Consider the following 17,560-nt stretch of genomic DNA (forward strand, 5'->3'; position numbering starts at 1 on the left):
GGCTGGCTGGTGTCTGTGTCTTAGCTCGTGACACCACGGAAAGAAAGAAATTACCTTCCGTCATACTGAATACAGATTTGCAAAGAAAAAAAATTATTATTAAGAAAATAGTATTTTACGAGAGGAAAATATCTGTTCGGTTCGTGTATATTTTTCGTACGTAATGATTAATGATCGTTAAAAATGTGGACGGACAGTGCCCGAATCTCATGCTGAGTGACTTCAAAGAAACGTCAATCTAAAAAAAGAAAACAAAAAAAACAACAATTCTATGGTTCGTGACCGATGTCCCAGATATCCAACTAAAAATTCCACAAGTGAAAAGTTGGGAGAAGAGAAAACTTGGCTCTTGGAGAGGGAGAGAGTCTTACGGAAGAGTTATACCAGTGTATAAGACACGCAACGTCCATCTCGCTCAGTCCTGAATAATGTTGTGCAGTGGGTCCACACAGGAAACCTCGGGGCTGGGATCGCACGGAGCTGTGTCGACATAGTGTGTCTGGACACTCTTGAACCTCGGTGACACGGTGACTGAATGATCTCCTTCCAGAGATCGTGTGTGGGAGAATCCTGGACGCGCGAAGGAGGGAGGGAGGGAACACACCCTCCATTGTGAATTACTCGTAAACATTGACCCCCCCCCGGATGATGATGATCACCACCACCTCCCCCCCTCCCCTCCTCTCCCTGGTGGCCGGTACTAAACTTAGTCCTCCTAGGGCGACGCTGCGCCCAAGGCATAGTCAGCCAAATTCCCACTTATGCCACAGCTTTTCCTCCTGATGCTTATGTCACACCTCAGAAATGGAAAGTGTTAGGAAGACTTTCTGGCCTTTATAAATGGCATTATAGTTTCTTTGGTATATATATATATATATATATATATATATATATATATATATATATATATATATATATATATATATATATATATGATAAGGTGAAAACATAGTGGAGACCTCTGGGATGGTCTAAGACCCTACAGAAAGCCGGCCTTCGTGAGGCAGGGGCTCGACCCTCCTTCAGTAGCACTGCCTCAGGAGACTTGAAACATAATGAGGTCAGGTCCTTGCTGTGTGTGTGTGTGTGTGTGGGCAGGGCTCCACCACCACCACCGCCTCCATCGGGCCGCCTGCCAACCACCACCACCGCCCGTGTTTCTAGAACAATCCACAGCAACTTCTCCTCCTCCTCCTCCTCCTCATCTTCCACACCCAACGGTGTTCCTAGAATCTATAGAACAACTCATTCCAGCATCTCTCTTCCCCCCACTATCCCCAAAGTTCCTTGAACAACCCCACTCCAGTCCCTTTCATTCATGTTTCTAGAACAACCCACTCCAGCCCCCACCCATGCCTCTGGAACAACCCACTCCAAGCCCACCACCGCCCCTTTCCCGCACTACCCATGATTCTAAACCAACCCACTGTAGCCCCCACCACCTCTCATGTTTGTACGAGAACCCACTCCCAGCTCCCACCACCCACCATCTTTCTAGAGCATTCCACTCCAGCCCCCACTACCCATATTTCTAGAACAACTCACCTCAGTCCCCACTATCTATCCTCCTAGAACAATCCACTCTTCCTACCCCCCAACCACCACCTATGCTTCTAGAACAATCCACGGCAGAACTCTCTAGAAGACGCCGACAGCGCAACCACCCCCATGGCCCATATCCAACACTGGCTCAGTAAGTGAGGGCGGTTGGAACGCGAACCACCTATGTAATAAGCACAGGGAAGGAACCTCCAGCGACCGTCCTGGTATAGCATTATCTTAACGGCCTTATTACACAGTATCAGTATTATCATTGTCTCATAGACCCTTCCTGTACTGGACGCGCCGTAGTCGGGAACCACGTATTAAAGTACAACAACTCATTGAGCACGACTTTACGACCCCTTGGTTATATTGGCCCGGCCTTTGACCTGACTCTTTAAAGAGCCACGTCAAAGGCCAGGCCATGAAGACATTAAGGGTCGTGTTTTCGCCTCCGTAAGAGGTTAAAGAAAGCGACACATGGCTTGTCTCAGATTTTCATTTGTTTCGCCTTTAGCTTTTGTTGTGCACTTGACTACCGAGTGATCTTTCTTCTGTGTTTCAAGAATTTCCAGTTGGTAAAAAAAAAAAAAAAATTACTTTTATTCAGAACTTTCAGAAAGTTTCGGTTTACAGAATGGGATAATTTGAATATTCGCCTCCTCCCTCCCTTAACGTTTTTCTAGGCTAGGCTTGCCTGGTGGAGGCTAGGCAGTGTTAGTTCAGGCTAGGCTACACACCAAAGTAGCCGATCTGTACTAAACCCAACTTTATCTAGAACCAAACAATGTCGTCCTCAGAATGCTCTCTGATCCATAAAGTTTTGGTCAAAAGAAACTTTTTTTCATTCATAAAGATTCGGTTCGCTGAATATTTTTTCCCCATTCATAAAGTTTCGGTTCACTGAATATTTTTTCCCCCATTCATAAGGTTCCGTTCGGTAAGATGTTTTCCACTTTCACAGTGTTCGTTCCGGTAATAGAAAGTTGTCCCATTCTTAAGGTTCCGATTAATGGAGAGATGACCGGTTAATAGAAAGATTTCCCATTCATTAAATTCCGGTTAATGGAGATGCCCCCCATCCGTAAAGTTCCGGTTAATCAAAAGATCTCCGTTCCGTAAAAGTCACTTGTTAATCGTAATGTTACGACAGTCGTAAACGTTCTTCCTGTCTATCACACGTTATCTCATCCGTAATGTTCCTGTGTCTATTTGCGTCACATCCCATTCATGACCTAACGCGCCTCCCGAAGTCCAGTAGGGAGGTAGGTAGGTAGGGAGGTCCTCTTGTCGTTCATCAACTGCAACTGTCAGTCTGGCATACCCCTCCCCTCACCGCCGCCCCTCCCTCCTGCTGACAGCCGTCATGAACCCTGCCTCTGGGGTGACACAGGTGCAGATGGCGCGCGCACACACACACACACACACAAACACACACACACACACACACACACACACACACAATGACAACCATTGTTGACGTACTGTGGCGATGGCTCGGCTCTTGGCGACATTGTCAAGGCCTGTTCATTGTTGTGATCCGCAAGTTTAGTAGTGAGCGATGATATATTTCCGTAGCGAACATTAAATCACATTCCCCTTCGTTGTCCATACGTCTGTATGTGTGTCCTGAGGTTTAGAATCTGCTGGGAACATGTTGGATTATGCGCAGCAAACTTCGAATAATAGATTCCCTTTCCCTCTAAGTAGCCAAGTTTCGTCTACAGTTCAGTCCCGAAATTAACTTCCCGATGTTCTTCTGTGGCCATACACCACCGTGCATCCACCAAATGGCCAAGTTACTATGTCGACCAACAGCCCAAGTTCGATGGTTAAGCCTCGTCCCACGTTAATACATAGACGATTGTTGACAAACTTAGGTTATGCTAGTCTGCGCTTTCCGATGAAAATCTTTGGATAATTCTAGATTTTATTTTGATCTGAAATAATGAATGCTATGGATTCTTTGCTTATATTTATTTATAGATCCCATACGTACATTCTGACCTGTTACCATACTCTGTCTATTTTCGTTTAGTTGTGATCGTAAATCAGCTTGTTGCAATAATAAGTCATTAATTATATATATGGTTTTCATGTTTCACAAGAGCTTAGATCATCCGTGGTGTAGTGGTTGGTGCGTCTGTACGTTGCTCTGCGGGCCGAAGTTCGAGTCTTGAGACTATACCTGACTGAGAGTGTTTTTTTAAGCTTCGCACATACGTCGGTTTTAGATAGCAAACAGAAAGCCAATATATATATATATATATATATATATATATATATATATATATATATATATATATATATGTTGGAAAGGATCACAATTTTACGCGTGATCAAGATATTCCTATGAGTCCGCGGGGAAAATGAAACACGAAAAGTTCCCAAGTGCGCTTTCGTGTAATGATCACATCATCAGGGGAGACACAAGAGAGAAATATAAGTCAGTTGATATACATCGAAGAGACGAAGCTAGGACGCCATTTGGTAAACATGTGATTGTCCAAAACATACGATGTATATCAAGTACTGTTATATTTCTCTCTTGTGTCTCCCCTGATGATGTGATTATTACACGAAAGTGCACTTGGGAACTTTTCGTGTTTCATTTTCCCCGTGGACTCATAGGAATATCTTCATCACGCGCAAAATTGTGATCCTTTCCAATATATATGTGTGTGTGTGTGTGTATATATATATATATATATATATATATATATATATATATATATATATATATATATATATATATATACACACACACACATACACACCCTTAACCCAACCCAGCTCGTCTCCACGCCTTGAAATACACAAGAGCCTGGAAACGTCTGCGTACCAGATGTGTGTAGACAAGCGCACAGGAGGAGAGCGCATGCCGGGATGCACTTTCACCCCCCCCCCCCCCCCTCCCCCGGCTTAAATCTCACACCGCTCCACTGACTGACTGTCGGCCTACAGCCACCCCGGCTGTTCACACCTTCCCTTCAGGGAGTTGCTCGAGATATAAAGGTAAATGACGTAAGCAGTAGAAAGTAGACTGCACAGATCCTGTTCGTGCTGGCCTTGCGGGTCGGGTGAATGGACTTTTGGACCACTGCACGCTCAAGGGGACGAAGTGTCGGGGATAATAATGCGTTACTGTGGGACGCATCGACAGAATTCTTTCGGCGTTGGAGTCATAGTCATAGTCACTCGACATGTGGGCATCATACATGTTAACATTAGATATTATCGTACCTGCCAACTTGTTATCGTATACAAAAATAAGCCTCAAACTTGCATACCATATGTCGTATGTGGCAACATCAAGTTGTTGTACATGCCAGTGGCATATGTCATACATGCCAGCAGCATATGTCATACATGCTTTTGTTAATCATCTTACGTGCTAGCATCAGATGTACTTATCAGCATGAGTTATAGCAGACACCAGCAGGAGATACCGCACATACCAAGATAAACCTATCGCACGTACCGGAGTCAGTGATAGTACACGCCAACATTAGGTATCGTACAAGCGCCAGCATCAGTTATCGCACATAGCATCAGTTATCGTACATGCCAACATTAGCCGCCGTGCATACCAGCATGATTATGCCGTCATGGTGGAAACTAGTGATATATCAAGCAAATGTTTCCCTCCTTTACCCCCCTTCCTCACCGCCCCCATTGTGCACGCCTCCCCACATTTGTTCCATGAGTTCAATAGTGTTGTTCAAGTGACTGATAGAACACTTCAGTGCCTGCCATTGTGTTTAATGAGTGAATTCCCATCATCCTCCCCCTAGGAAGCCAGTGATACGTGAGTGGGGAGGATTGGTGAACGCCTATACGTAAAACTTGTGATAGACTTGGTGATACATCCCGAGAGAGAGAGAGAGATAGAGACATATATACCCTAAAGTCCCTCCATTCATCCACTCTCCCCCCTTGCACTGGCTGATTGCAAGGTGTGCCCAGGGACAGCTACAACTTGCAGTGACAACAACAACAACAACAACAACCCCATCCATCCCCCCCTTCTCCTCCGCCGCCATGTGGCCTTCCAACATCGCCAGACCTCTCAAACGAGCTCCCATCAAAAGATCGGTAGGTTTGGTTCACGCCTCTCGCGCGCGGGGTTCGAACCGATGCACACTGGTAATGTGAATGTTCCTAATTCGAATGTCCATTTTTTTTTGTGTGTGTGTGTTTGTTTGAGGTCTTTTATATTGTCTTGTGATAGGTTATTTATGAATGTTGACCTAAATGTCTCGGAATGTGGTATGTATGTCGAGGTCATGTGTGTCCTGTAATGTTGTGGCGCTGGTGATTATATGAATGTTGGCCATCATATCTCCCGTAGGCCACGTATATTGTAATATGGCAGCGACGAATGCACGAACGTCTGACCTTAGATTTCTTTTGAGACGTTGTGCGTCGTAATCTGAGAGTAAGTGAGCCGTGATTGCGAGCTGGTCGTCCGATGTTGGGGGATAAAGAATTGAAAGTTGTTTACCGAGGCTGTTGTGACAGATGGGGACCATGTGTGTGTGTGTGTGTGTGAGGTTCGTCCTTGCCGCGAACGCTGGGTTGAGGTCACTGGACCAGACACTCACCTCGCGTCGCCCCCACCTTCTACCCCCCACCCCCCCTCACCCCAAACCTGGGTGACGATGCCAGACTTGCTGGCGCCAACCATAAACATTTTTTTTTTTTTTTTTTTTTTTTTTTTTTTTTTTTTTTTTTTTTTTTATACCTTGTCGCTGTCTCCCGCGTATTGCGAGGTAGCGCAAGGAAACAGACGAAAGAAATGGCCCAACCCCCCCCATACACATGTACATACACACGTCCACACACACAAATATACATACCTACACAGCTTTCCATGGTTTACCCCGGACGCTTCACATGCCTTGATTCAATCCACTGACAGCACGTCAACCCCTGTATACCACATCGCTCCAATTCACTCTATTCCTTGCCCTCCTTTCACCCTCCTGCATGTTCAGGCCCCGATCACACAAAATCTTTTTCACTCCATCTTTCCACCTCCAATTTGGTCTCCCTCTTCTCCTCGTTCCCTCCACCTCCGACACATATATCCTCTTGGTCAATCTTTCCTCACTCATTCTCTCCATGTGCCCAAACCATTTTAAAACACTCTCTTCTGCTCTCTCAACCACGCTCTTTTTATTTCCACACATCTCTCTTACCCTTACGTTACTTACTCGATCAAACCACCTCACACCACACATTGTCCTCAAACATCTCATTTCCAGCACATCCATCCTCCTGCGCACAACTCTATCCATAGCCCACGCCTCGCAACCATACAACATTGTTGGAACTACTATTCCTTCAAACATACCCATTTTTGCTTTCCGGGATAATGTTCTCGACTTCCACACATTTTTCAAGGCTCCCAAAATTTTCGCCCCCTCCCCCACCCTATGATCCACTTCCGCTTCCATGGTTCCATCCGCTGACAGATCCACTCCCAGATATCTAAAACACTTCACTTCCTCCAGTTTTTCACCATTCAAACTCACCTCCCAATTGACTTGACCCTCAGCCCTACTGTACCTAATAACCTTGCTCTTATTCACATTTACTCTTAACTTTCTTCTTCCACACACTTTACCAAACTCCGTCACCAGCTTCTGCAGTTTCTCACATGAATCCGCCACCAGCGCTGTATCATCAGCGAACAACAACTGACTCACTTCCCAAGCTCTCTCATCCCCAACAGACTTCATACTTGCCCCTCTTTCCAAGACTCTTGCATTTACCTCCCTAACAACCCCATCCATAAACAAATTAAACAACCATGGAGACATCACACACCCCTGCCGCAAACCTACATTCACTGAGAACCAATCACTTTCCTCTCTTCCTACACGTACACATGCCTTACATCCTCGATAAAAACTTTTCACTGCTTCTAACAACTTGCCTCCCACACCAAATATTCTTAATACCTTCCACAGCGCATCTCTATCAACTCTATCATATGCCTTCTCCAGATCCATAAATGCTACATACAAATCCATTTGCTTTTCTAAGTATTTCTCACATACATTCTTCAAAGCAAACACCTGATCCACACATCCTCTACCACTTCTGAAACCACACTGCTCTTCCCCAATCTGATGCTCTGTACATGCCTTCACCCTCTCAATCAATACCCTCCCATATAATTTACCAGGAATACTCAACAAACTTATACCTCTGTAATTTGAGCACTCACTCTTATCCCCTTTGCCTTTGTACAATGGCACTATGCACGCATTCCGCCAATCCTCAGGCACCTCACCATGAGTCATACATACATTAAATAACCTTACCAACCAGTCAACAATACAGTCACCCCCTTTTTTAATAAATTCCACTGCAATACCATCCAAACCTGCTGCCTTGCCGGCTTTCATCTTCCGCAAAGCTTTTACTACCTCTTCTCTGTTTACCAAATCATTTTCCCTAACCCTCTCACTTTGCACACCACCTCGACCCAAACACCCTATATCTGCCACTCTGTCATCAGACACATTCAACAAACCTTCAAAATACTCATTCCATCTCCTTCTCACATCACCACTACTTGTTATCACCTCCCCATTTACGCCCTTCACTGAAGTTCCCATTTGCTCCCTTGTCTTACGCACCCTATTTACCTCCTTCCAGAACATCTTTTTATTCTCCCTAAAATTTACTGATAGTCTCTCACCCCAACTCTCATTTGCCCTTTTTTTCACCTCTTGCACCTTTCTCTTGACCTCCTGTCTCTTTCTTTTATACTTCTCCCACTCAATTGCATTTTTTCCCTGCAAAAATCGTCCAAATGCCTCTCTCTTCTCTTTCACTAATACTCTTACTTCTTCATCCCACCACTCACTACCCTTTCTAAACAGCCCACCTCCCACTCTTCTCATGCCACAAGCATCTTTTGCGCAATCCATCACTGATTCCCTAAATACATCCCATTCCTCCCCCACTCCCCTTACTTCCATTGTTCTCACCTTTTTCCATTCTGTACACAGTCTCTCCTGATACTTCTTCACACAGGTCTCCTTCCCAAGCTCACTTACTCTCACCACCTTCTTCACCCCAACATTAACTCTTCTTTTCTGAAAACCCATACTAATCTTCACCTTAGCCTCCACAAGATAATGATCAGACATCCCTCCAGTTGCACCTCTCAGCACATTGACATCCAAAAGTCTCTCTTTCGCACGCCTGTCAATTAACACGTAATCCAATAATGCTCTCTGGCCATCTCTCCTACTTACATAAGTATACTTATGTATATCTCGCTTTTTAAACCAGGTATTCCCAATCATCAGTCCTTTTTCAGCACATAAATCTACAAGCTCTTCACCATTTCCATTTACAACACTGAACACCCCATGCATAAACATGATTATATATATATTTTTTCCCTTCCTTTCATAGTGTCTCTTATGAGCGAATTTTCGAATGAGTTCATTGTCTTCCATTTTCTGCTTTCATAGTGTCTCTTATGAGCGAATTTTCGAATGAGTTCATTGTCTTCCATTTTCTGCTTTCATAGTGTCTCTTATGAGCGAATTTTCGAATGAGTTCATTGTCTTCCATTTTCTGCTTTCATAGTGTATCATATGAGCGAATTTTCGAATGAGTTAACTGTCTTCCATTTTCTGCTTTCATAGTGTATCTTATGAGCGAATTTTCGAATGTGTTCATTGTCATCCAATTTCTGCTAACCACAGCAGGAAATCACATGTTGTAATCTGTATGTACGTCTTCGCCACGACTTGACGAAGGTTTACACCCGTCCGTACGTTCCACTCACCCATGGACGACACCCACCTCCCCCCTCCCCCTCCCCCAATAAGACAAGTACACAGAGAGTGTCATAATTACATTCCCCCCCCCTTGTAATGCAATGATTACACCTCCCGCCGCTAAGTGTTGTTACTGCCTCTTGTATTATAACAGTAAATAGAAAAGGATTCGATTTTTGATATTCTGTACGAAATCGGTTCTGTCTGTTCTGAGAGGCCATGGTGCCATTTGTGAGTGGAGTGCGCCAACAGTGACGAGAGTGTCCAGTGATGACTGTGCCAACAGTGACCAGTGTGAGTGCCATCAGTGACAAGCGTGAGTGTTTCAGCAGTGACCGTTGCAAGTGCCAGCAGTGTCTAGAGTGTGCCAACAGTGGCCTGTGTTAGTTTCAGTGAGGATCATCGTGTCAACAGTGACCAGTGTCTGCCGACAGTGACCAGTGTCTGTAAACTGTGACCAGTATTAGTGCCAACAATAAACAGTATGTAATAGCAGTGTCTGCCAACAGTGATCAGTGTGAATGTCAACTGTGACCAGTTTTAGTTTCAACTATGATCAGTGTGTCAACAGTGACCATTATCATTTTCATTTGTGATCAGTGTATCAACACTGACAAGTGTGAGTTTTAACAGTGACAAGTATGAGTATCAGCAGTGACCATTGTGAGAGCCATCAATGACCAGTTTAGTAACGGTGACTGGTGTGTTTTAACAGTGACCATGACATTAACACTGTCCAAGATGAGTGTTAACAGTGACCAGTATGAGTGTCAGCAGTGAATATTATCAGTGTCGGAAGTGACCAACAGTGATCTATGTGTGTTAACAGTGACCAGTGTGAGTGTCTAGTGGCCAGTGTGAATGTCGACTGTGACCAGTGTGAGTGTCAACAGTGACCAGTGTGAATATCAACAGTGACCAGCGTGAGCGTCAACAGTGACCCGTGTGAATATCAACAGTGACCCATGTGAATATCAACAGTGACCAATGTTAGCGTCAACAGTGACGAGCGTGGAGGTGGTGATGGGGGGGAGGGGAGGGGAGGAACGTTCATCCAGCAGTCAGAGCTGAAGGTTTCGCCTGCTTCCAACTCTCACTTGGGTCCACCTCCCATCACCACCATCTCCTCCTCCCATGCGACTCTCTCCCTCCCTCGTGCTCCGTACCACCCACATCCATTCTATCTCTCCCTCCTGCAACCTCCCTGCCCTCACCAGACGTCTCTTTGTGGTCTCTCATCCCCGCCCCCCTTTTTTTTTCTCCACCTCCCTGCAACACCCTCTCCACTACCTACCCTCCGCAACCACTCCCTGTGGTGTATCTCTCCTCCCCACCACCACCACCTCCTGCAACTCTCCCAGTACCGCCCGCTGCAAACTTTCCTTGATTTCCTGGCGGGGTGGAGGAGGAGGAGGAGGAGCAGAGGGGCCGGTTGAAGCGTCCGGACGTTCACCCCTTGGTCAGCCAGCCTCCCCACTGGCTGTCTGGTCCGGCCCTCCCCAGCCCAACCTTCCCAAACCCTGGGCTGTTCGCCGCGTGAACACCTTCACTGACGCCTTGTGTACGTGACACGGACACTGGAATGTCTGCTGACCATCGTCCCTCTCATCTCTACAGTCGACCCCCATGAGACGAAGTCGATTAATCTTTTATTTTTGTGTTTCATCGTAAGATTCGTATGTCTGTAAACTAAGTTTTTGTTCCTGTATGTTCCCCACCGGAGTATACCCACTCATGTATTTCATTTCCCTTCCTCCCCAGGCTGAAGACGGCGAAGATCTCTCCCGCCGAGGCATGGATGACCTGCGCGGACGCCACGCCATGTTCCGCATGCCACACTGGATGTCAGAGGACGACGACATGAGCGACCTGGCCGCCCGCATGTCGCATGCCCCCCACTTCGCCACCATGGGCCGCCGCGGAGGCCCCTGGCGGGAGAGGCGCAGCTCGGGCGGGTCCGCCATGAGCGCCACCTCTGATGACTCCTGCGACGCGCCGCCCACAGACAAGTCGTCCCAGTGTTCGGCGGGCTCAGCCGACGCCCCGTCGCATGAGATCCCCATCAGGCTGGAGGCGCCCGCACCCCCACCCCACACAGAGCAACAGCAGCAGAGGCAACAACAACAGCAACAACAACAACAACAACAACAACAACAACAACAGCCAGAAAATGAACCCATTGCGCCCCTAGGGCCCAGGGCAGCTGGCCTGAGAAAGACCCAGTACCCAGTGCGCACCACCTCCGCCGTGGACGCCAGCGACCACTCCAGCGACGTGGAGCGCGCCACACGCTGCGCCTCAGCGCCGCCGGAGATGGCTGACCAGCCCCTGTCACAGGACCCACACAACACTCCAGCCACCCAGCAGAGGTTCATATCCAAGATCAACATAACGCCCCAGGCGCCCCAGAGCCCTGCATCCCCCCAGACGAAGGCCCCGCCCGTCTCACCCCTGCCAGCCAAGTTCAACACGGTGCCCAAGCCCTTCGTTCCCGCGGGTAAACAGCAGCAGGACGCCGAGCAACAACCGCAGTTCGTCGACCAACAACAGCAGCAGATGCCGAACCAGCAGTGGCAGCAGCAGCCACAGCAGCAACAGCACTACCAGCAGCAGCCACAGCAGTCTATGCCGGAGCAGCAGTGGCATTACCAACAGCAGCAGATGCCCCCAGATCACCAGTGGCAGTACCAGCAGCCTCAGCATCATCACTACCAGCAGCAGCCACAGCAACACACGCAGGAGCCACAGCAGTTCCAGCAGCACACGTACCAGCAGCAACAGCCGCCGCCCCCACCACCCCAGCAGCAGCAGCAGCAGTCCCCCAGGCAGGGGAGCCAGAGGCCCAGCGTCGTCCGTAACATTCCCATCTTCGTGGAGGGTCGGGACGGGCCCATAGTGAACGAGGAGGGCAGTAACCATCAGAAACCATCCCACCAGTGGGGCCAGCCGAGGCAACAGCAACAACAACAACAACATCATCATCATCAACAACCACAACAACAACAGCCACAACCACACCCCCAGCACCAACAACAGCATCCACAAAAGTCCCAGTTCAAATCACAGGCACATGCCCAAGCGCAGCAGGCTCCCCCACAGACGCAGCCCATCCCCCAGCCTGTGCCTATGCCAATGCCCATGCCCATGCCTATGCCCATGCCCGAGCCACACCAGCAACAGCAACAACAGCAGCAGCAACAACAGACCCCTCAGGAACCGACGGAGCCACCACAGCCCCAGGCTCCAGCTGTCGACCCCCGCTTGGCGCAGATCGAGTCCGTCCGACAGATGGTCCAAGAGTACCGAGGCAAAGTGGACGAATTCAAGGGCAATAAGAAGGACCGCGAGTTTCTCTACTTGGACGAGATGCTGACGCGGGCCCTCCTGAAGCTGGACAACATCGACCCAGACGGGCGGGACGACGTGCGACAAGCGCGCAGGGCGGTCATCAAGGACATCAACTCAGCCATCTCGACACTCGAGGCCAAAGCCAGCGAACCAAAGGAAACGGGAGGAAAGACCGAGGAAGCCACATCGGAGGCGATGGAAACAGAGGTCACTCAGGAACAGCCAGCGGCGGCTGACGCCTCCTCCCACCAGCAACAGTCGACGGCGGAACCATCCGCCAACCAGGAGCCCAAGAAACCCACCGACCAGACGCAGGTTACAGATCAACAGCAGGAGACAGCGGCAGCGGCGGCGGCGGCAGCGTCGTCACAGCCGGCACCAGCAGGCAACGTCGAAGCCGTTGCTAATAATACGGCCACGCCTGCAGCCGAGGGAAGCCCCGACAAGACGACGACGAAGGGAACCGTCGCTGAGAAAATGGAGACCGAACCCCAGGAAGGAGCCTCCTCCACCACCCCCGCCACCAGTAGCCAGGCGGAGGCTGGGGCTCCACCCCAACCAACCACAACCGCCACCGCATAGAAGCAGAGGGGCGGGTTGTGGGTCAGGCCAGGTTATCATATGTGCTGGGGGAAATATTCTGTTTGAGTGATATGTAAATATATATGTGTGCGTGTATTAAACTAATATATATCTTGCTGTAAATAAATGAAAGAATGAATATATGTTGTGTTGGTTCTCCCGTCACCTGGCTAGCAGCAGCAGCAGCAGCAGCAAGCACACTGTGTTGTGGTCTCACACGAATGTAAACTACTTGCAACGATTCCTTGTAAATCATATATATATATATATATATATATATATATATATATATATATATATATATATATATATATATATATATATATATATATATATATGGCTATAAACAATAAAATTATGTCCTACTGAAGAAAAGTAATGACACACAATACATTTTCTTCAGTATATCTTGTGATCTCTTTGATCCAATATATATATATATATATATATATATATATATATATATATATATATATATATATATATATATATATATATATATATATATATATATACATATATATATATATCTGAACCCTGATATATCAAACTATTAATGTCAATAAATAAGTCTTAACCAGAAACCATAATACCTGTGAACACGGAGTCAGATCTTGTAAGATTCTACCACGAACGATTGGGGGGCTGAGATGGTCGCCCTTCGTCCGTAGATGGGAGGAGAGGCAGCGGGAAATGCCTCCCTATGTGGGAGCTGGTTGGCACGGTGCCTCGAGGGGTGGGTGAGGGGAGAGGGAGGGGAGGATTTCAGCCAGGTTCCGTGGCACACAGCTATTTTGGCACCCCGCTGGCCCAGCCCTGCCCTGCCCCCGGGAGGGAAGAACTATCTGCTGTGTGGCGAAGAAGAGGGCGGGGTGGAGGAGGAGGAGCAGGAGAGGAAGGAGGAAACTGATGCGAGAGATACGTATTTCCAAGCGAATCAAGACTGGGGAAACACGCACACATACACGTGCAGCGCCTCTTATGCACTGTCGCTTTCTTGATCCCCCTACCCCACCCTCTAAGTGTCAGGGGGGAGGGAGGGGGAGAGAGGAAGCCCCCTGCGACACTGGCGGGGGTTGTGAGGTGTGTGTATGTGTGTGTGTGTGTGTGTGTGTGTGTGTGTGTGTGTGTGTGTGTGTGTGTGTGTTTCTTCTTGGCTTGGGCAACTGTGACGCCCACTTCCGGTACTGGTGGCACCTGGCACCCTCCGTCAGCCAGCTTGGCACTCTCTCAAATACCTTTCACGTGACCAGATTTAATATGAGAGAGAGAGAGGAAAAAAAATGGATCATTATTGTGGATGTAGATTTATTATGTCTTCCTCCTTCAACTTCCTGCTCGTGCACGACTTGACCAACCAGCCAGTCAGTCAGCCAGGCGCGCGCACGTGCACGGTGAGGGCAGGTGGATCCCAAAAAAAAAAAAAAAAAATCCAAAAGGACTAAAGAGAAAGAAAATATTGAGAAATTGTGTTTACACACACAGGTAAAGTAGGACTACACACATACACACACTACACACACACACACACACTACACACACACACTACACACAGACTACACACACACTACACACACACACACACACACACACACACACACACACACACACACAAGCACAACTATCATAAACATTAGCCATTTCAAAAATGATCTCTTTTTTTTTTTGTTTTGAAGTGTCTGATGATGCACGTAACTGTGGGGATATCGCACGACAGGATGTTTAAAGGCACTAAAAATTACCCAGCTACTGTAACGGTGGAACTTTATCCCATAAAATCTAAGAAGAAAATAAATATCAAAGGATATATATATATATATATATATATATATATATATATATATATATATATATATATATATATATATATATATATATATATATATATATATATATATATATATATTACTGAACTCTGAAAAAATACCTAAGAACATTTTACGTCGTGATTCACGTTGGAGAAGTTCCCCGAAGATGAACACAACGCTAGACGCATTAGGTAATAACACACTCAAGGATGGTGTGGCGTACCTCCCGATACACTTGTAAGTCTCCTGTGTACTGTGAGGGGCAGCAGGTAATGCGAGCCTCACAGCTCACCAAGACTGTAATGAATGAAGACACCATCTTAAGGCTTACTGGAAAAATTAATATATATATATATATATATATATATATATAAAGTTATCTCTAAATTTTCACTGATGAAACGAATGGTTAAACGAATATCTTTAATTTTCCCCGCAATTTTGCTTATAGTCAAAGGCTGTTCAGAATAGGTTGTACTCTGTTGAATATTTCTCCTGTTTTGTGAGCTTTAATGTACTTTTTTAAGGACTCCCTCCTGAATGAAAGAGAAAGAAGCAGAACACTTCCCTTGTGCTACATGGGAGATGTACATGTACACAGGGATAACTCATGAGTGTCTTACATACGATGTTTGAAGTACTGTGGATAAGAAAATAAAATATCATCTTCACCCAGAGCTGTTATGTACAATGCACTGTTATCTTCTCTTGACTGTTTTTATCAAGGTACTGTAATCCAAATGATAATGCAAATTACTGTTTACGTCTTACAGACGTATTTATATATATACATTCTTGGGTGTGGATAGGAACTCTGAGGGATTTATAATGTGTCTGTAAATACTGTTATCCATATAGGAATCGTAGGAGAGAGAGATAGATAAGCTGGATGTAAAGATCTACACATGTATAGATGTATATTATGTGCTGAACCCTTTATTAATTTATTTTCTTTGTGGTGAGGTACGGGGTGTAGACTCAGAATGGTGCACAGGTTAACGAATAAGATATATTTGTTGTCAATCTGAGAGCAAAGAATATATATATATATATATATATATATATATATATATATATATATATATATATATATATATATATATATATATATATATTCCTTTAAGGTGAGGGTATGGGATGCTGATGACGTGTATTGTGATTCACAACGTGCCAAAGATGATATGTGAATGTATAATGTGTTCTGGACATTATATAACCGAGTATTACCACATGGTCAATGTACTACTAATTTACAATGTGATTTATTTCCTGTCGCTCTTTTATTTTTCCCCTCTGTTTCACTTTTATTTCTCTGTAAACACATGACTGAAAAAATATAAATATAAATATATATATATATTTCTCCTACCTATTTTATTTTGTTGCCATTACGAAATCCTCAAGAGCTGATACAAAGAGATGTTGAAAGGAAATACATCAGTTCCCAACACTGACACAGGATAAAACTGGAGTACTGAAAGGTTTCGAGTGTGATATAACACGATACCAAATACCATCCCTGTAATGTGATTATACAAGATGCCAAAATACCATCTTTCTAATGTAATCTTACCTTAGACCCAAAACCGTCCTTCTATTGTAATCTTACCACAGAACCCCCCCCCCCAAAAAAAAAAAAAAATCCTTCTAATGTAATCTTACCAGAGACCAAAAACTGTCCTTCTAATGTAATCTTACCATAGACGAAAAACCATCCATATAATGTAATCTTACCATAGACCAAAAACCCCCTTCTAATGTAATCTTACAAAAAATCTAATGAAATCTTACCAGAGACCAAAAACCGTCCTTCTAATGTAATCTTACAAAAAAATCTAATGAAATCTTACCAGAGACCAAAAACCGTCCTTCTAATGTAATCTTACCAGAAACCAAAAAACGTCCTTCTAATGTAATCTTACCAGAGACCAAAAAACCCTCCTTCTAATGTAATCTTACCACAGACCAAAAACCCTCCTTCTAATGTAATCTTATCACAGACCAAAAACCCTCCTTCTAATGTAATCTTACCACAGAACAAAAACGTCCTTCTAATGTAATCTTACCACAGACCAAAAACCCTCCTTCTAATGTAATCTTACCAGAGACCAAAAAACGTCCTTCTAATGTAATCTTACCATAGACAAAAAAAATCCTAATGTAATCTTTACACAGACCAAAAAAACATCCTTCTAATGTAATCTTACCAGAGACCAAAAAACCCTCCTAATGTACTCCTTTGATACACCACATTAAAGCCCAGGGTGTGTTGTCCCTCCCTTCCTGTTCCTGGTCTCACAAAGCAACGAACACAGAGTGTCGCCTGATATTATGCACTCAGACAAGAGGGAGTTGTCCACTTTGCTTAAATGTTTTCTTACACAGAGCAAAACGCACTTCCTCAGCTGCTCCGATTTAAACGTATCTCCAACTGGTCGTCTGGTTACCAGGAATGTTTCTTATCTACTTGTG

The 17,560-nt window shown here is 45.6% G+C and overlaps 1 protein-coding gene across 5 annotated transcripts in view; it reads left to right on the forward strand.

The window, feature by feature from the left end:
* LOC139754545 (uncharacterized) overlaps positions 1 to 16,453 on the forward strand; it is a 37,379-nt gene extending 20,926 nt beyond the window's left edge. For 2 of the 5 annotated variants that reach the window (XM_071671867.1, XM_071671866.1), the window contains exons 2-3: positions 5,337 to 5,637; positions 11,112 to 16,453. In XM_071671867.1, coding sequence (XP_071527968.1) covers positions 5,584 to 5,637; positions 11,112 to 13,280 — 2,223 coding nt within the window. In that variant the 5' untranslated portion in view covers positions 5,337 to 5,583 and the 3' untranslated portion in view covers positions 13,281 to 16,453. Of the gene's footprint in view, positions 1 to 1,000; positions 1,694 to 5,336; positions 5,638 to 11,111 lie in introns of those variants that run through there. The other 3 variants (XM_071671865.1, XM_071671868.1, XM_071671869.1) reach the window with 2 other exon arrangements.
* The last annotated feature ends 1,107 nt before the right edge of the window (positions 16,454 to 17,560 follow it).

Source organism: Panulirus ornatus, chromosome 17, assembly GCF_036320965.1.
Source record: "Panulirus ornatus isolate Po-2019 chromosome 17, ASM3632096v1, whole genome shotgun sequence".
In the NCBI taxonomy this organism is placed as follows: Eukaryota; Metazoa; Arthropoda; class Malacostraca; order Decapoda; family Palinuridae; genus Panulirus; species Panulirus ornatus.